General features: G+C 36.4%; 1 protein-coding gene across 1 annotated transcript in view; it reads right to left on the bottom strand.

Moving 5' to 3' along the window:
* Xirp2 (xin actin binding repeat containing 2) overlaps positions 1 to 21,779 on the bottom strand; it is a 266,365-nt gene that overhangs the window by 83,890 nt on the left and 160,696 nt on the right. Inside the window, exon 2 of the mRNA XM_013028501.1 lies at positions 11,463 to 11,616. Within this exon, the coding sequence (XP_012883955.1) occupies positions 11,463 to 11,616 (154 nt within the window). The remainder of the gene's footprint in view (positions 1 to 11,462; positions 11,617 to 21,779) is intronic.

The following is a 21,779-nucleotide window of genomic DNA, read 5'->3' as shown; positions in this document are numbered from 1 at the left end:
TTTCTTTTTGCTTATGTGGTGCTGAGGAATCAAACCCAGGGCCTCTGGCATGCAAGGCAAGCTCTACCACTGAGCCACCTTCCCAGCCCCTCTTCCATTCTATTTTTTTTAGCTACCTTATTGAATATTATGTGTCTATAGGTCTGTGGGTTCATTTCTGGATTTTTGATTCCATTCCATTGGTCTTCAGGTCTGTTCGTGTGCCAGTACCAAGTTGTTTTGATTGCTATGCCTTCTTAGTAGAGTTTGAAGTTTGACATTGATATTCCTCCAGCACTGTTCTTTCTGCTAAGGGTTGTTTTTTGCTCTTCGAGGTCTTTTACTGCTCCATATGAATTTTTTGATTGACTCTTCTATTTCCTTGAAGAATGATGCTGGGATATTGATAGGTATCACATTGAATTTGTAGATAGCCTTTGGCAGGATTGCCATTTTCACTATATTAATCCTCCCAATCCAGGAGCAGCAGAGTTTTTTCCACTTACTTAGTTCTGCTTTAATTTCCTTTTTCAGGTTTTTAATTCTTATAACTTGTATTTCTAAACCACATTAAATATTATGTATGAAGCACACTAATATTATAATTACAAATATGTGCATTATGTAGAGAATATAATATATTTACATATTATATTAATATAATTAATATATAAATCATTAAATACTTCAAAATTAAATTGATAAGATGACATTGCTAATTTGATATCATACATAGTAGCTTTTGCCTATTGTACACATGTGAGTTATCTAGAATTTAAGATTGCCTCTAGAACATTGGCTTTTAATTTTTACCATCACTAAAGACAATCTCCCTTTTTTTTAAAAGAATGTAATATGCTGTAGCTCAACTGGTAGAGCACTTGCCTTGAGCTGAAGAGCTGAGGGACAGCGCCCAGGCCCAGAGTTCAAGCCCCACAACCAACCAAAAAAAACAGCATGTTAGTTTTCCAAATGTTTACAAACAAGACCACACTAAAGCTACCAGCACAACTATGTTTATTACAGCATTATTTACTATAGCTAATATATGGAACCAACCCAGATGCCCCTCTGTAGATGAATGGATCAAGAAAATGTGGTATATATACACAATGGAATTCTATGCCTCCATCAGAAAGAATGACATTGACCCATTTGTTAGGAAATGGAAAGACTTGGAAAAAATTATATTAAGTGAAGTAAGCCAAGCCCAAGGAAACATAGGTCCCATAGTTTCCCTTATTTGCAATGTCTAGTATATGTCTGAGTCAAGCAGAAAAGATCAGATACGGTGATATTAGGACAATGAACCCTAAGATATGTATTTAAATGTTTTTTTTCTTTTATGCATTTGTTTCTAACGCATTTATAAGATTATTTCTTTGTTGCTTTGTATGTCCCTCCCCCACAGTATAACCCCTGCTTTCACTGTATTTTATGTTGGTATAATTTGTGGAGGGGAAGGGGAAAAACAAGACATTTAAATAAGGATACAGGTGGACCCGTTGCAACAATGAGAAGTACAAGTTGTCATGTTGAAAAAGAACTTTACAACTTTGGTGGGGGGGGAGGATTGGGGAGGACTTGGGGGGAGGCTGGGAAGGGATGGGAAGGGGAAACAAAGGAGGAGGCTACAATCCTTGATAAGAAATGTACTCATTATCTTGCCCATGTAATTGTAACTCCTCTGTACAGTATTTTCACAATAAAAAATAAATTTAAAAAAATAGAATGTAATATGTACCAATGAATCTATCAACTAGAAAGCGTGGAATAGTCTTTCTTTTCATTTAAACTGGTCATCCCAGCCAGGAAGCTGAGCGTAATTAGCATCAATCTAGAGATTAAGTAGACTCCCTTTAGAGTCCATCTTTCTCACCCATCTTGACCCAGTTCACAGATAAAGGACATTTGTTGAAAGGTAGCATTAAATCTCAGATTATGAAAGTGTTTCTGTTCCCCAAAGGCCTCATTTTTGATGTTCCTTCACCATTTGCTTCTTCTACTTGGCATTCCACTCATTCTCCTTTTCTTCCCACATCCCTTCTTACTTCTTATTGTCATACTTCAAATATACCTTTCAACCCCTTCATGACTTTAATGAAGCATCTTTGGATCTTAGGGGGGAAAGCCAGTAGCTTCCTTTGTGCCTGTCTACTGTAACATATATTGCTTGTTACATTTTAAGGGCCCTGATATTTTCCCTGAATTGCTTAAGATTAAGGTCTACATCTTCACATACCTACAAATCCTATACTAAACAAGGGTGAAGAAACAAATTATATGTATAGTAGATGTTGGTTGAGTTTACTATGTTTCTATGCTCTCTACCTGGGTTGTGTCTGAAAACAAAAATAGTTTTTATTAATGGAATTCTGGCTCCTTCTCAAAAGTTTCAAAGAAATAGTTTTTGTCTTTCAACCCATTTTCACTCTTCCATTTCTGTTTGAGACTATCATTTTCTCTTTAAATTCTTTCTTCATGCCTTCCTTTTTCCACCTTTCTTAATTTCCTTCATCCCATTTTTAAAAATCACTGCCTCACAATAATGAGTTATCATAGCCATGCTCTAATCCTTAGTGACTCAGTATCTTGTTTAAACCCAGTTGGGTCAGGATTGCATCACTAATAGCTTTCCTGTATAGACCTGTCACATGTGTAGACTTCTAAAGTTCTGATTATTTTGGAATACTGACAGTCACCTAAGTTATGTCAACCTGCTTAGTTACATGGAATTCAGTTGAAGATGTAGCGTTCTCCTGTTTCACCTTTGTACTGCCATTTGAATTTCACAACGATTAGATCACATAATTCCTTGGACCTTTCCTAGAATAACTGATGCCTGGGTTGGTTCCCAGATGTGGGCTCCGCGTCTTCAGCCAGCCAGGATATTCTGCCTGACCTCCTTGACTTCCACTGTCTTATTTGGGCCTATTCTCTGTACAACAGAGAGAGGAATACACCAGTGAAGAATGTTTTAAAAGGAACAAAACCCCCAAACTGTTTAATATTGGTCATGTTCTAAATGTCTTTTCCTCATTGTGGCTGATCTTCACCATCTTAGTTTGGTAAGAAAATATTTCAGTACCATGCTTCCATTCTCTCCATCTGTGAGGTCCCCAGCTCCTACCACCTTCTTACAAATAATTCTTCTCTGTTATTTTAGTGTCCATTGTATGTATTTCCCTGTTAGAGTTCAAGCCTCATCAGAACAAAGATTTTTTTTTAAAATTTCTCTCTTTTAGAAGTACAAGTTGTCATGCTGAAAACGAACTTTACAACTTTGGTGTGGGGGGGGGGAAGGATTGGGTGGGGAGGCAGGAGGGGGGAGGCTGGGAAGGGATGTGAAGGGTAAACAAAGGAGGAGGCTGCAATGCTTGGTAAGAAATATACTCATTATCTTGCCCATGTAATTGTAACCCCTCTGTACAGTATGTTCACAATAAAAAAAAGAAAAAAATTCTCTTTTATTAATTGGTGTTTTCAAGTACTTAAATTAATACCTAGCTCCAAAAGGCACTCAATAAATAACTGCTGGATATCTGGGCAGATGGCAGAAATCACTCCCAAATATTTTATAGGGATAGATCCACATTTTTGATGTCTTGTGATTAGAACATTTAAGAATAATACCTGATGATTTCAAATTGCAAGGTGGTAAGATAAATTAATGGTTTTAAGATAGGCTATTTATAGTTGCTTTCTTTGATGATATCATGCTTTAAAATGAGGCACAAATTAAGTGGCTGGGATTGTGACGGGTAGTCCGTGGATATTTTCCAACATTCCAAGAGGCTGAGTGGTGGTTACCATGCAGACAGCTTCATGAATAGACCTTCCATTTCCTATACTTCAGAATAGCCAACTTCCGGCTGACCCTTTCTCCTGGGCCATGATTTAACTCTGGAATGTGCTTTAACTTATGAGTATAACAGCAACTAAAAGGGCCATGTGGGAGTCTATGAAAATCAGTGGTGAACTCTAAGAATGCAAAGCATACATTGAAAGATCAATTAATGGTGTTTAGTAATATGAAACACATTTTCTTTACTTTGAAAAGGACATCGCCAAAGTATTATTTAAAAAAAATCCAGTTTATTGACTGGGGATCTTGCTAAGGCTATAATTTCATCTGAGATATGAAATAAAGTATGGACAAAACAAGGAAGCATTTGTTGAAATAGAAGACAGTGTTGAGAGTTTTAGCTCTGCCATGGTATGTGATAAATCTGAGCCGCAAATATTTCCTGTGAAGTCATTTTGTTGGTGTTCTTAGCTAAAACTTCTCTGTGATTAATTAATTTATGTCTCCAAATGAAGCTATTTATATTAGTGTAAATTAATTGCAAAAAAGTAGTTTAATGTGAAATTTCCATAGATGCATATCATGTGTTTTGTTCAAATTCATCCCTGTCACTCCTTTCTATTAAAGAAATAGTGCCAATAATTTTATTTTATTGTTGGTCATGAGGCCTGAACTCTGGCCCTGGGCATTGTCCCTCAGCTCTTCAGCTCAAGACTAGTGCTCTACCACTTGAGCCAAAGCACCACTTCCAGGTTTTTCTGCTTATGTGGTGCTGAGGAATCTAACCCAGAGTCTCATGCATGCTAGGCAAGCACTCTACAACGGAGCCACCTTCCCAGCCCAGTGCCAATAATTTTAAAGTAAACCATTTTATTGGATTTCGCTCAACTTTCTTGACTTTAGGTACTTAGTGAATGTTTTGCTTCCTGACCTGAGAGGATTCTTAAACCGAAGGAAGTGAAGGAGTAAAAAAGATATTAGAGAAAAATGCAGTAATAAATAGCACAAACAGGGTTTCACAGCAGATTTTTCTACCTATAATAAAATTTGTGGGTTTTTTACATTAAAACAAAGAATTTGTGGATGTTTCTTGTCTTAATTTTAGTAGAAGAGAGTATTCTAAAGAAGTGATTTTCACTAGCCCTTGAAGGTGAGTTTTAATTCTGGGGATTACTGCTACTTATCTGCTTATCAGTTTGCTGAGTTGAAAGGACAGTTGGTAAAGGATGACTTGAAATGGATAACCAGCATCTAAAGCACCACTATGAGAAAGTAGACAATGAGTTCCTTGGACACATGTCATCTTCTAAAACTGCTCTGCCAACCTAAAACTCGTATGTGTCCAGCACAATGTTCACATTTATATTAGCAATAAAAAGTATAATAGACATACTGGTCAGGGAATGAGATAGTTTGCAGATGTTTAATATGCACAGGTGGCCAGCGATTTTGCATTCAATAATGTAGAAAATGTAAGCATTATGCCCACCTTTGGTGCTCAGCTCCACCCAGACCTGAGCTCCTCCCAGCCCTGGAGTTCCTGCCATACAGCTGGCCCCTCCCCCTCTCCATCTAGACCCACCTGAGCTTCCACCTACCTCACTTCCTGCCCCCAGACCCTTCTGCTATCTGGATAGTGAAGGATGCCCTGTGCTCCATCTCTGGGAGAAATCTGGCTCCTCCAATAAACCTTGTGATAATATTTCTCCTGTGCCTGCCTGCCTCTGTGTGGTCCCCTGGGATGGATGTGAAGGGTCCTTTCAGAAACAGTGCACGTCTAGCAGGGCTATTGAAGAAATTTCCAACAGATTGCTGTAAAAGGTCTGGTTTTTAAATAAAAGATAAAATACTTGAATAAATATTGCTTAGGTATATATATACATATACTAATATAATGTAGACTTTAATATTGTAGAAATGTAAATAACTGGAAGGATACTACTTAAGGAGAAGCAGAAAATTGACAAGGACAGGAGTTTTAGTTTGTTTTGTAAAATTGTTCAGAGATCGATGGCAATTACAAAAATAGAAAATGAGTTTGGTTTAATGACACAGAATAAAAACAGAAATACAGCAGGTAATTTCTATGGTTTATTACAAATATCCCAAATGAATGACTTTGAATATAGACTTAATCTCTCAGCTTTTTACATGTTGATGACTTACAAGATTAAAATTAAAATTACGTTTTAAAGAATAAGAGAGAAAAGCAGGCAATTTTCATATAAAAATCCCAAGTAATATCAACTTGATGATGATTACTCAATCACCTGTGCTATTTAAAAGATCACTTGATACAGAGTTTTTAAGCAAAATAATAGATTTCATATATCAAATGTTAGCACTTCACATTCTCACTATTCACTTTCTAGTTTATTAAAAAATATGTAATGAAAGGCAACAGTGATACTCACTAGAGACTGTCTTGAAAATGACAGGGTGGATCAGGAGGAAGAACTGAGACAAAAGAAGGGAAGGCATAGTTTTGTCCAAAAAGAAGTGCACTCAGTTCCTGACTTAAGTAACTGTAACCATTTTGTACATCTCCTTTACAGTAACAATTTTTAGAATTAGATTTTCTTTGTCAGTTTTGGGGCTTGATACAGTAACAATGTTTTAAAAAATTAAATATATTTTTCTTTTTTAAACTAGATTCAGAATTAAAAGGCATTTGTTTCATTCTACGGTGCAAAGGTTAAGCTAGTAGATTGCTGTTCTTACAGTTGAAGTTGGGAGAGAATTTCATGGTCCCTGGAGGCTTACCTGAGCTGCTTGTCCCATTTCACTGCTTGATGGTGTGCCGCACAACTGCAGACTTGAATTCTATATTTTGACACATTTCAATGTTGCAACTTACAAAGCAATTTAATATTCATGTGTTTTAACAAGTACAAAAGAATATGAGTCCACTAATTCAACAATTTCCTTCCAAATAACAGTTTTAATCTTGCTGGATATTAACCAGTTGGTATTTGTTTTCACAGTATTTGATGTTGGTATAATTTGGGGAGGGGAAGGGAAAAAACAAATTGTTTAAAAAGGATACAGGTGGACCCACTGCAACAATAAGATGTACAAGATGCTATGTGGGAAAACGAACTTTACAACTTTGGCAGGGGGCGGGGTGAGGGGTAAGTGTGGTTGTGGAGATGGGAGGGAAGGAATGATAGGGGAAAAACAAAGGAGGAGGCAACAATGCTTGATAAGAAATGCACTCATTACCTTGCTCATGTAACTGTAACCCCTCTGTATGGTATTTTCACAATAAAAAACTTATTAAAAATAAAAAGAAACAACAAGATGGGGACTCAGGAATGAAAAAAAAAGAACTCTCAGTACCATGAAGAAACATATGTAATGATTAGACATTAGAGCTCTGAGTTATTAAAGCTACAAACCAGCAATACATTTTCAGTATTTTAGGAAGAGAAGCTTGATCAATATTATGGATGGTTTTAGTTCTCTAGCTTTATTAGTACAAAGAAACATTGACTTATACTGTAACAATTTTTTAAAAATATAATCATCCTGGTGCTGATGGGGTCATGCCTGCAATCCTAGCTACAAAAAACGAATTTTACAACTTTGTAAAGTTGTAAATGGAGGAGCAAGGGGAGTGTGGACATGAAACAGGATGGAAAGGGGAAACAAAGGAGGAGGCAACAATGCTTGATAAGAAATGTACTCATTTAATGAGGAGCATCTGGGTTGTTTCCATATCTTAGCTATGGTAAATAATTCTGCAATAAACATAGTTGTACTGGTAGCTTTAGTATGGTCTTGTTTATGATCATTTGGGTAAATGCCCAAAAGTGGGATTGCTGGGTCATAGGGGAGCTCTATGTGGAGTCTTTTGAGGAACCTCCATCCTGTTTTCCAAAGTGGTTGAACAAGTTTATACTCCCACCAACAATGTAGTAAGGTTCCCTTCTGTCCACATCCCCTCCAGCATCTGTTGTTATTAGAGTTCTTGATTATATTCATTCTAACTGGAATGAGGTGGAATCTCAATGTTGTTTTGATTTGCATTTCTTTTATGGCTAGAGAGATTGAGCACTTCTTCATGTGTCTATTGGTCATTCCTCTTTCCTCTTCAGAGAAGTTTCTCTTATTTATTAGAAAGTTTTCTTTGAGGATTTGTTATTGGGGGATTTAATTTTTTGAGTTCCAGGTATATTTTAGATATGAGACCCTTGTCCGTTGTATGGTACTCATCACCTTGCTCATGTAATTATAACCCCTCTGTACAGTATTTTCACAATTAACGAAAAGAGGCTGAGTTCTGAGGATCCTTTTCAAAGCCAACTTGGACAGGAAAATCTGTGAGATTGTTAATTCCAATAAGCTACCTCCCCCCCAAAAAATCCAGAAATAGAGCTCTGTCTCAAGTTGTAGCTTTGAGTAAAAGGAGCTCCAGGTAGTGCCCAGGTCTTGAGTTCAAGCACCAAGAACAGAATATACAGAATACACACACACACACACACACACACACACACACACACACACACACACATACACACCCCTACTGAAAATTCTACAAATAAGACTTCTAAATTTATTACCACAAAAATTTATACCATGGTTACCACATTCATTGTCTGATATGCCTAGGATTAGTAGTCCTTTGGATTTGGGATTTTTAAGAAAATAATTTTAAAATATATGTATATATGTAATAAAATGTGGAGCAAGGACTAAGCCTAGTGTTTCATGTAAATTTTATATAAACAATCTGGTTTTTCATGGTATTAAAGTTTAAACTAAGGACTTTGAACTTGATAGGAAGGTGTTCTTCCACTTAAATAGTGATTCATATTTCTTTGTTTTTAGTTGTTTTTAACATAGGGGTTACAATTATACACCATCATATCTGGCCTGAAAATAATTTTATGTAGTCCTTTAGTTCAATTGCACTTTGACTGCAATTATCAGATATGGTCAGATGCAAAATTTTTCACTTCAGCATTCTTTTAATAGTCAAAAAGTTTTGAATTTGGAGACATTTCAAATTTCAGATTTCTGGAATATATTAGTTTGTACAATTTGTCAAAATTATTATTTATACAGATTTATGTATTATTATTTATGAAGATTATGTATTATTATTTATGAAGATTTGTTTCCTTTGTATGTTCTTCCTGCCTATGGCATATTCCCTGTTGTCAATGTATTTAATTTTGGTACCCTGCATCTTGTAAACACATTTGTCTAATCTGGAGAGGGGAAGGGGAATAACAAAATACTTAAACAAATACAAAGGAAACAAAACTTCAAGATTTTCTTCAAGAGTGCATTGTCATTGCTGTAAATTAAAGAGGGCTCATGAAATCTTCTGCATGGGGTTCAAAAAACAGTGGTGGGGTCAGGTGTGATGACAGGAGTTAATTATCACATAAATTTCATCACTTCAACAAACTCAGTTTTGCCTTGCTACTAAGATAGGCCGGCATCATCAGAACATAACTCATTTCCTAGAACTTCCTTTTTTGGCCTCTGCTCAAACTCTTAATTCATTTTTGTTCAGCCAAGTGCACTTGAAGGGCCAAAATATGTAAAGTGAATTCTTCAAAACAGATAGTACTCTTGTTAATATATTAACTGGAAGAATTAGGATAAATTGAAAATGAAAACAGAGCTTGAGATACTAATTTTGGGGGTGGGGATTTTTTAAAATTTTATTTTATTGTAAGCTGATGTACTGAGGGGTTACAGTTACATGAGTAAGGCCATGGGTGCATTACTTGCAGATCATTGTTACCCTTCCCTTATTGTTGTCCCACTATCCCTTAATTCTCCTCCCTCCCACACTTCTTCCCCCCACCCCCACCCAAAGGTGTAAAGTTAGTTTCCAATATATATCCTGAGGGTATCAGTGTTTCAATGGGTCATTCTGTGTCCTTGTTTAAGTATTTGTTATTCCCCTTTCCCTCTCCAGATTAGACAAATGTGTATACAAGATGCAGGGTACCAAAATTAAGTACAGTGACAACAGGGGATATGGCATAGGGAGGAAGAACATACAGAGGAAACAACAACAAAATCACATCGTACATTTAAAACAAAACAAAGACAGACTTTTGTGTTCATATCTTGGGGTTCATTTCACTTAGCATCACTGTAATACCAATTTTCATGCGTTTTACAAACCTAGCCCAGCCTGTTACTAGTGGCTCATTGCTGTAATTCTAGCTATTTAGGAGATTGAGGATCCTAATTCAAAGCTTATTAGGCAAGAAAGTCCTTGACATTCTTACCTCTAATTAACCACCAAAAAAAAATAGAAGTGGAGCTGGGATCAAGTGTTACAGTGCTAGCCTGGAGCAAAAAATGTACAGGTAGCTCACCTGTATCCTGAGTGTAAATCCCATGACACACATACACACACACACACACACACACACACACACACACACAGATCCATCATTAGTAAATTCTCTTCTACTTTTCCCATGTGCATCCACCATTTCAAACATAGTTAAACCAAATGTAGTTAGATAGGCTACATCATATATACATTTTCTTGAAAATCAATATTTAATTTCATAAGATCTAACTTCTAAAACAGTAATGTGGACATGAATCATGTGATGATCTTGTTTCAATGCAGATCAGATTCAATAGGATTGGTGTGTGACCTAAGGTTCACCATTTCTAATAAACCTCCCAATAGAAGTTGATGTTCTGATCCATAGACAATACTGGGTAGCAAAACTTTAAAGCAAAGATACAAGTTGTAATGTGCCACAGTCAGACTACATTGCTGTAACTTGATAGTTTGCTATTCATATTCCAAATGACAGCCTAAAAGTTTTAGTAACTGTAATCTTTAAAATACATTACAAAAAGAGAAAACCAATGCAACAGTGATACTCACAAGACAATATGTTGGAAATAAACTTTACAACTTGGGGAGAGGAGGGAATGGGGGTAGGGAAAATGAGAGAAAAATGAGGGAGAAGGTAGCAATGTTTGACAAGAAACATAATCATTACCTTACCTATGTCACTGTAACCATTCTGTACATGATGTTGAAAATAACTTTTAAAAAAAACAGCATGCATTTCTTGATTAAACAGAAAAACTTCAGAATGATTCTTCAGTACTGATGAACTGACATCTGTATCAATGTTGAAAATTTCATTACTACTGCAATTTCTCACATATGAACTACTAATCACTTATTGACACTTGTATGGTATTTAAAATTTATGTCTTCCCCCTAAAATATGGTAGTCTCATGCCAAAATTTATTTTAGTTCATTAATCACATTCAGTTTAATTGTCTTAAAAAGAGATGCTCAAGGCACTATTTTATTTACTGTTTTCTTTTGCTACTGACAGTTGCATATATCATTATATTGCTCACAGAAAGAAACCTATCTTTTCCCAAAAGGATACACAAAAGAATCAGATAACGTCCATGGTTAGAAACAACACTGACAATGCATATTGAAATACTTTACAATAACTTAATATGATCCATATAGTTTTAAATCATAGTCTTATATAATAACAATGCATGTGCATGTAGTTCTATCTTTCCTGAATTGGGTTTCTTAAGCTATATGCTGTCATCATTTTTCTTAGTTTTAAATGATTCCTCATATACCTTACTTATTGCACAACTATGCTGTACAAAGTATGATCTCAGTAAATCACATCAAGATTTTATGCTAACCTTCAAAGATGTGGCTGTGACCACTTTCAGGTGACATCTTGTCAAAGGGTGTTTCCTTGCCTTTCTTGTCTGAATCTTTCCCGGAGTCATCTGACTGGCTCCCAGGGTGACTCTTAAAGGTTGGTGAACATAAGCTTCGCTCAATTTCCACTTCCTGTTAGGAGACATTAAAGGGATGTGTGTTAAAAGCTATCAGTGGGAAACAGATGTGGTTTTCAGGGGTTTAGAAGGGAGGGGTGAAAATAGAGGGGGCTTCTATCGTGAGTGATGTTTTTCAATATGCTTCAGGGAAAATTTTTAATAACTTTGCTAAGACCCACAAACACACATCTGATGCTTGGTTTACTTCTTTGCCACTGTTTCCATTTCTGAATTAGCTTTCCTTTCATGTGTGTGCTTTTCCCCACTCATAAAAGACAAAGCAGAAATAAGGGTCACAGTGCAGCATAATATATGGTAATACATACAACTCCCTAGGCCCGAGAAATGTCAATGAGGAATATTCAGAAAGTAGCAGTGCATCAATATTACATGCTAACGACAGAAGGAATTAAGTTTTCTTTAATGTCATGCTCACCCTACAATAATCATCCTAGCAATTAATGAGTTCTCAGCTTCAAAATAAAACATTTAGCTACCATGTACAGATTGTCAATTCATGAATACTATGAAATTATTTCTCTTAATAATAAAAAATGTTGATTATAAGTCCCATAATATGTATAGAAATATTTATGATACAGTCTAGTATTCCATATTTTGTAGTTTGAGTAATATCAAACAAGTCAATCTAATTACACTAAATATTTTGACTAAAATTGTAGAACGTGGTAAATGTGTAACTACAGTTTCAGAAACAATAGTATGTTCATCTATCATTTACCTATTACCTATCTATATCTATGTAGATGTATCTATAGATATAACAAGTAATGCATGGAAAAAATTTTAATAGCTCATGGAAAATTTTAGGTCTTTGCAAAGGAGACTGCAGTTATAAAGCACTAGGAAATCATACAGTGATGTGAATGACTGCTTTTCATGTTTGAACATTGGTATGAGTGAGGCAAGTGGGAAAAGTAGCTTCAAGTTTTAAAATACTTCTTAGCGGAAATGCATTTTCTGTTCAATATTATCTGATTCATAGATAAATCTTATACATTTTTAAATTTTTGTTATACATTTATATGTGTGTGAATGTATACTCCTGTACTGTTGTTCACTCTGGTATCTTCTACCACTGCCAAGAAAGGCGACTGCAATGATATGGATGTTGTATTTATTCTTTTTTTGTCAGTCATGGGGCTTGAACTCTGAGCCTGGGCAGTTTCTCTCAGCTCTTCAGCTCAAGGCCAGCTCTCTACCACATGAACTGCAGCCCCACTTCCAGTTTTCTGAGTGGTTTATTGGAGCTCAGTGTCTCTAATGGATGGTCTGGTTAACATAGTCCATGAGATTAGACTGAGTATGTTAAACAACTATCTTTGAAAGTGTTTCAAATGTCAGTGACCAATGTACACTCTACAAGTACTCTCTGTTTGGAATTCATAACATCTTATGCTGAGGTGGTGAGAAATACCTAGACAATCTACATATTAAGGTACCAGACCTGTTTCCAAGCCTCTCTTATCAAATCTACACTGTTCTGAGGCAAATTCTTTATCAGAGTATAACCAAGAGTTAGATGTACCCTTGATGAGATTGAGTTGTCTCTAATCAAAGCAGTAATGTTTTAATCTCTTCTAATCTGTGCACTGTGCAAATGAGTTGCTTTGACTTGAAACTTAGTCTTTAATAAATGCACAAAACACTGGATTATTAAAAGTAAATGCAGAAGCCTTCAATTGGCTGTTATTACTTGTGTGGCCTGGATCATTTCACTGTTCATTCCGGGACTCAGTATTGACTATTTCAAGTTCAAGAAATAGCCATTTCTCATCTAGTTTTATTTTGAATAGAATGGAAATGAAAGTATTCTGACCTCTGCGGTTTTCAGTTTAGTGAGAATCAAATCATAATAAAGCACATAAACCAATATAAATATATAACTGTCAACAAGCCAGATAAGTTCTGATAACACCAATTGAGACAGCACTACTCCCAGGGAGGAAGTCATATGAGAATACTCCTGGAAAAGTCTCCAGTAGGTATTTGAAGAAAAATTGGGGCTTTATAAGACAGCACACTTTCCACACAGAGAAAACCACATGTACAAATGTCCTGAGATAAGAATAGAATAGAATAGAATAGAATAGAATAGAAATATGGCTGGAAGAAGAATCCTAAGAGAACATGAGCTACATGACTTGCAGCTTCAGTCAGAGCCTGGAACATAAAGGACCTGCAGATCCGTACTGACTATTTTTGTCTTAGCTTAATGGAAAGTTGTTGATGTGTGTTTGTGTGTGTGTGTGTGTGTGTGTGTATGTGTGTGTGTGTGTGTGGTGTGTTAACGCACACACACACACATTACCAAATCAGGTGTATAGTATGAAAAAATCGGTTTGCCTCTACAGCAGAATGTCTCAACCTCAGTGCCATTTGAAATGTTAGACCAGGCAACTCATGATTGTGGGCTCCCTTCTGTCCATGCTTAGAGATGAAGCTTCTTTCCCAGTTTCTACCTACTCAAGGCCAGCAATACCTGTCCCAACACCGTTAGGAAGATCACTTAGGATCTTCACTATGGCAGGACAATCACAATGTGGTGTCCAGGGGAATTTGTTGCAGGCAATAAAATGTTTCAGCAAACACAAAAGTTCTGAGGGACTGACAGTGATGGTAACTGTAAGCTTCTCCTGAACACTTCAGTGTGAAAATGGAGCAAAGAGAGCAGTACCTTCAGCGATATGTATTTTGTGTAATGTTATTAACAGTGAATGGGAGATACTTTTATAAGATGAAGACAATTTGAGATGGAAAGGTTTAACTGTAGGGGAAAAGAGAATGATCATTCAATGATGCAAAAGTCCTGAGAAGGGAGAGAGAAGGGAGGAATCAAACACATGAATAAAAGTGTAACCCAAAGATAGGAGGATGGGAAAGGCAGAAGGGAAGGAAGAACTAATGTAGTTACAGATTATCTGTATGCTTGGTTGCTTAATGGTAGGACTGATACAATCTGAGCTAGATGTGGTGATACAGGCCTAGAAATAAGGGTCAATTCCACCTACTTAAGAGATGGAGGTAAAAGCCTCACAGTCCAAGGTTAGCCAGGCAAAAGCATGACTCCTATGGAAAAGCAAACTAAATATACTGGGGCATGGCTCAACTGGTCACATACTTACATACACAAGGCTCTGGGATGAATCTGCAGTACTTCTCATGTAAAGTTAGCTATATTAAATTTTCAAGCCAAGAAATAGGTCCTGTTGAGTGACTAAATGTAAACATTCTCCAGAGTTGTAATTCAGGTAGTTAGAAAATGGGTAAATTACATATAGTGACAATTACATGAACAGATCTGTCAGCTGTGTCAAAAAGAGCTAATAGTGGGATGAGCTGACAGCATCTCATACTTGTTACAGTAGCTCATGGTACTGCCATCTGCTGGAAAGTGGTAATAAATCTACATCTGCATTTTATTTTGATGCACATTCTTTTCCTTTATGACTATCTTTTAACAGCTCATTACCTGCATAATTGCATGTGGTTTCCAGAGTCAATTAGGGAGGGGTGCAAAGCCATTTCTACCAAGGAAGCAGAAAGCTAAAGAAAGCATTAAGCAAAGAATATTATTCCCTGGTTCAGGTTATCTGGAGATAGCCTAGGTAAAAACTGCATGTAGAAGAAAAATGGTTAGGGAGGAATGAAAATCAAGAGCAAGGGACAATATCAATCTCTATCCTGAGGGAATCAAATAGGAATCGCAATAGCAATACCAATATCTGAAATGTTTTAGACACTGATTATGTATCAGCCATGGCTCTGCTGACTTTCATGTAGCATCTGATATAACTTTCTATTAATTCTCTTTCTCTTTCTCTCTCTCTCTCACACACACACACATAACTATATATCTCCATATCTATCTATCTATCTATCTATCTATCTATCTATCTATCTATCTATCTATCTATCTATCTATCTATCTATCTATCTATCTATCTATCTGTGAAGGCTCACAGGGAGAGAAGGAATTAAGGGGACAGGCCCAAAAGATCAGGGAATAGGAAGAGCAGGAAGATAGAAATGTGGTTAGTAGAGGTCACTATTGTGAGTCTCCATCCTCTTTCCCATCTCTGGAGGGAGGTTGTGGTGAGGAATGTGAGAAGTAGAACATGATTTTCCCGGAAGACTCAGTTTGGATTCACAAAGCTAGAGTTCAATGTCAAGCCGTTTATTTAATAATAGAATTATGTTGACTCTCGTATTCCTCAGTCTCTGTTTCCTTGTCAAAAACACAATTTAGGTAACATCATCCTTGCCTATTTTACATAATTTTGTAAGGTCTTAGAAAAGTGGTAACAGTATCATTATACAGCTCACGTGCAATGTTATCCTCTACTACAGGGGGCAGGTTTTGGAAAGCTCTTCACAGAGAATATATAGCAGAAAAGCAGATATAGTATTTTGTAAGTCTTTTTCTGTATCTAGCTCTTCAATAGTCTAGCAAATTTTGTTTCCTGATTCTTGATTCCTGATTATATGCCGACTAGCATATAAGAAAATATATGCTTATACCTTAGGTTCCCATGGAGTGAGAAGTTCAGGCCTTATACTCAAATATACGAGTAAAGAAATCTCGTGGTCTTTATCCCATTCTCTTTGAATGCTTACTGGTGGGACACTTCCTCTCAGACCCCATCATCCTGCTTGGAGAAGCTTGGGAAGATTATTATTTTTAATAATCTGATGTGGCAGAAGGCAGAAGCATCCACTGTCTGTTATATGTGTTACCTGTCCTGGATGTTCAATCCTATGAGGTCTTCATATAACTGTAATTCTTGTCCACATTAGATCAAAACATCTTGAGCAATTTTAAATTAGACTCTCCAGCTGAGTCAGGTTAACACACAGAGTTTTAAAAGTGAAAAAGAAATTATATCGAGTCACTAAATTTTAGGGTGGTTATTATCTAGCAATGAATAGTAAGAAGGTATTACCCTCATCAACTCTAACTCCAGTTATTCAGCTTCCTTGACCCTCATTTTTTCTTCTACTCAGAAATAAGGAATTTGCATGCAGAACAATATGCTTGGCCCAAAGAAATATTCAAGAAATAAAAAAAGGTCTACTATCCTAGTGATTATTTGTACCATATGATCTTCTCTATATGTATCATTTTTATTAATTTTTATATTTTTCATATTTATTAATTACATAAGATACCAATGGATTACAGTGAAAAGAATAAAATCAGAGTGTGTAAGCAACTTGTGCCCAAAACCACACAGCTAGAAATGCTAGACTTATTTGAGTCTGATGCTAAACTAGAAATTTAAGATTATCGTGTTATCTTGTATTTCTTGTGTAATTTAACAGTTCTGGAAACTGAAATAATATAGGTTAAAATACATGAGATGGTTTGACAACAATTTGTCATCCACACTTCTCAGATATTTAACAGCTACATGTCTTTTTCTTCCATAGATAGAACTCTCTGCAGACTTAACAAATATTGAGGTATTCAGATGCATGATACCTTATAGTCACATAGCATTCAAACATATGAGCAAAAAAATAGACAAATAGAATAGAATAATTAGATGGAAATACCATAATAATCATCATAACACTATCATATTCTATTGCACACATTCATTCTACATTGGCTAAGAGAAACCATGTACCTGCTCCTCATTTAAAGACACTTTTGTAAGGAACTGAGAAGTTAGTGTTTGGGTTAACTAAAACTGCCTGATTTCCCAGTGATTCTCAATAGTTTTCACTGAGCTCCTTTTACCATGGCTCCACCAGGTCCAACCAGAATGGGCTGAATCAATCCTTTGCCTTTTCTCAGCTCTGTCCTTTATGCCTCTCCATTTCTATTCATGTCCATCTAAGCGACATGCTGCACTATGCCACTGCTTATGATCACTCCCTACAGAATATCTAACTGTCCTTTTACTTGGTGTCTAAATACTACGCATGCAAGGACGTGTTTCCTAAATGGCTGGTGATTATGTCCCTCTAGTGTCTGCAGTCTTGTGAAACACCTTTCATCATTCTGTTTTGTAAGCTATGGTGATTTTCAAGACAGCTTGCTTCCCTTTCCACTGTCAGCTCATTAAGGACATGCTTTATTCTTATTTACTGTTCATATAGGATTTAACACACTGCTTCCTTACACATTACAGGTTTATTAAATGGATTCAAATTCAATCTAGAAACATGTAAAGTCATGTTTTGTAGAATGAAAGGAGCAGATTTAAAATAACAGGATACCTAACTCTTTTTAAGAAAGTAGAAAAAAATATACCATATATTGGTGAAGCAGAACTTAATGCTGTCAATATATTAAAAATATCCCTTTGAGCTAAAAAATAGAATGGAAGAAAGACAGCTTCTTCAATAAATGGTGCTGGAAAAATTGGTTATTCACCTGTAGAAAACTAAAGCTATATCCTTATATATCACCCTGCACCAGAATCAACTCCAAATGGATCAAAGACCTCAGAGTCAAAGCAGGCACCCTGAAAACATTACAGGATGGAATAGGAGAAGCCCTAGATATCCTTAGCACAGGCCAAAATTTTCTTAGTAGAGACCCAGAAACACAACAAATCAAAGAATGTTTGGACAAATGGGATTGCATGAAGCTGTAGAGCTTCTGCATGGCAGAGAACATAGCTAGCAAGATCAATAGAAAGCCCATGAATTGGGAGAAGATCTTCACTAGCCATACAACGGACAAGGTCTCATATCTAAAATATACCTAGAACTCACAAAATTAAATCCCCCAACAACAAATCTTCAAAGAAATAACTGCCTGATAAATAAGTGGGCTAAAGACTTAAAGAGAAACTTCTCTGAAGAGGAAATAAGAATGGCCAATAGACACAGAAGAAATGCTCAACTTCTCTAACCATAAAAGAAATGCAAATCAAAACAACATTGAGATTTCACCTTACCCCATTTATAATGGCTATAATCAAAAACTCTAATAACAACAGATATTGGAGGGGATGTGGCCAGGAGGGAACCTTACTGCATTGTTGTTGCGAGTGTAACCATGTTCAGCCACTTAGGAAAGCAGTATGGAGGTTCCTCAAAAGACTCCACATAGAGCTCCCCTATGACCCAGCACTTCTACTTTTGGGCATTTACCCAAATGATAACAAACAAGACCATACTAAAGCTACCAGCACAACTATGTTTATTGTAGCATTATTTACTATAGCTAAAATATGGAACCAACCCAGATGCCCCTCAGTAGATGAATGGATGGAGAAAATGTAATACACACACACACACACACACACACACACACAATGGAATTCTATGCCTCCATCAGAAAGAATGACATCACCCCATTTGTTAGGAAATAGGAAGACTTGGAAAAAATTATATTAAGTGAAGTAAGCCAGGCCCACCCCAAAAAACATAGGTCCCATAGTTTCCCTAATTTGCAATAACTAGTACATGTGTGAGACAAGCAAAAAAAGTCAAAAACTAGGTACATATGACCATATAAGATGATGTTAAGCAAAATGAACCGCAAGATAGGGACACACGTGGTTTTTTATTTCTTGCTATTGTTTTAAATGTATTTATAATGTAACATGTGATTTTTTTTGTTTCTTTGTATGTTCCTCCCCCATGGTAATCCTCATTTTCACTATATTTGATGTTGGTGCCCTGCATCTTGTATATACACTTCTCTAGCTTGGGGAGGGGAAGGGAAAAAACAAAATGCTTAAATAGGGATAAAGGTTGACCCATTGTAACAATGAGATGTACAAAACACTATGTTGAAAAATGAACTTTACAACTTCGGTGGGGGGTGGTGGTGTAGGTGTGGAGTTGGGAGGGAAGGGATGGAGGGGGAAAACAAAGGAGGAGGCAACAATGTTCAATAGGAAATGTACTCATTACTATGCTCATGTAAGTGTAACCCCTCTGTACAGCATTTTTACTATAAAAAACGTACAAAAAATATCCCTTTATATAGAGTTCAGAACCTGAGGTTTTTCTGAAATTCCAGGGTAAGAGAAACAGTGGAGTTACCAAAGTTATTGTTTATAAGGAAGAACACACACACTCTCTCTCTCTCTCTCTCTCTCTCTCTCTCTCTCTCTCTCTCTCTCACACACACACCTTCTTAACTATAATAAACCAACTTGTGAAGTTTTATAGTCTAATAATTTCTACTATTCCTTCTAAAACGGTTGAAATATTAAATAAAAAGCTACCATTATTTAAGCAAGAAAGTATATTGATGATTTTTTTGACTCTCAAGTTGCTGTTTTACTACTAGAAGCTCAGTACATCCATATAAGTCCTCTGGTCTTGTCTCTCAGGTCCCACAATTTCGTGTTGTCCTCTGTACACAGCACATCCATCCTCTTGGATTCAGTTTACTTACTGCTGCAGTAGGCTTGACTGAGAGACCCCTCACTCTACACTTCTAAGCCTTTACCTCAGAATATGACTATACTGGAGACAGGGAATTTAGATTGCTGATAGAGTTAAAATAAGGCCATTGAAGTGACCAATCTGATTGGTTGGTTTTGTTATAAGAAAGCTGGGCACACAAAGAGATGATAGGACACTGGCTTCAGAAGAACAATAGGCAGAATAGGCTGGAAGAGGCTAGAACAGGTTTTCCTCTTATGGTCCTCAGAGGAATTCACTCAGGCTGTCACTTTGAGCTGGAACATATGGCTCTTTGAACTGTGAAGAAACAAATTCCTATTGTTTAAGCCACTTATTCTGTGATATGCTGTTTTGATAACCTAAGCTAATGTACTAAACACACTTAGGCAAATAGGGCAGGACTGACTACTAACCCTAAGTACAAAGTTCTTTCATAGATTTAAAGTATTTATTTAACTAATTGTGTCAGCAGTCAGAGACTTTCTTAATAAATACACTCTGCAACATCTCTTGTAAGCGTAATATACATTAAAACAATGCACTTGCACAACAGACATATCTATGTCATACTTTACATCAAGTATAAAACTTGCCTATGATACATGGCATACCAGTCCTACATTCCGAGCTGAGGCACAAGCAAAGATTTTCATAGCTATTTCATATTCTCTTGATCAAAATGACATATATTCAAGAAATGCTGACTTTTTCAAATATGCTTTTGCCACAGCTCTGCGATATTCAAGTAAACTTTTTGAGAATTAAGACAAACTTTTAGTTCATTAACTGAAATGAATGGGAAGTCTACCTGGCCCCTGACAAACGAGCCCAAATTGGGGTTCACAGTCCCAAGAAATCCTTCCCAAAAGGACCTAAAGAAAAAAACCAAAAAACCCTATAAACACATAAATAACATTGATTCTCAAGACCATGTTCTGTAGATTTTAATTTTCTTATTACATTTAATCTCAGTCCATTTATCTATTTATTATCTATAAGTTGTTGTACAGAAAGGTTTCAATTCAACAGGTAAGTTTGTGACTACAATGTATCTTGTAAACTCCTTCATCATCTCCCTCCATCTCTCCAAACACCTCCCATCCCCTAGGTCACCCTAGTTCCATACCCATGTAGATACATTGCATTTTTCTACCCTTTCTCTCTCCACTTAATTCTACATTCACCAGCTAAGATCATTGTTTGCCTTGGTTTTAGTTCTATAATGATGTAAAGATACCTGGATAATTTATCCCCCTGGCATATCATCCCTACATTTGAGGTGTACATTAGCATTTTCCTCAACATTTTTTTTTCATTCACAATCCTTGAAATAAATACTAAGATTCTCAAGAATGAGGCTGGGTCCCCTCTGTCTTCCATTAGCAAAGCTCTGTGGATGAGAAGAAATGGATAAGAAAGCCACGAAAAAATTTTCTTGAAATAAAGGACTATATCTTGAATTCCTATGATTTATCTAGTGGAATGTAGCTAATGATTCTTATTATGTTATCAAAGAATTTCATAAATGTTTAACTCAAAATAGGGACTTTTGGATAATAAATGCAGTCAGTGGCAGCCCCACACAGCCACTTCTTAAGGGAATTCAGCCATGGGACACGGAATTTCACACAGGGTAGAATTTGGATCCTTGGGTGTGACTATGTGGTTTTTGTGCTTTGCCAGTGGCCAGCTATCTTAGAGGCCAGTGGCCAGCACTTAGATATCCCAGGCTAAGTCAGTATTGTCACAGGGTCTTCACTGTGAGAAAATTACATTACT

Source organism: Dipodomys ordii, unplaced genomic scaffold, assembly GCF_000151885.1.
Source record: "Dipodomys ordii isolate 6190 unplaced genomic scaffold, Dord_2.0 Scaffold5, whole genome shotgun sequence".
Lineage (NCBI taxonomy): Eukaryota > Metazoa > Chordata > Mammalia > Rodentia > Heteromyidae > Dipodomys > Dipodomys ordii.
The sequence above is the reverse complement of the archived record's forward strand: the minus strand, read 5'-3'. Positions and strand labels throughout refer to the sequence as shown.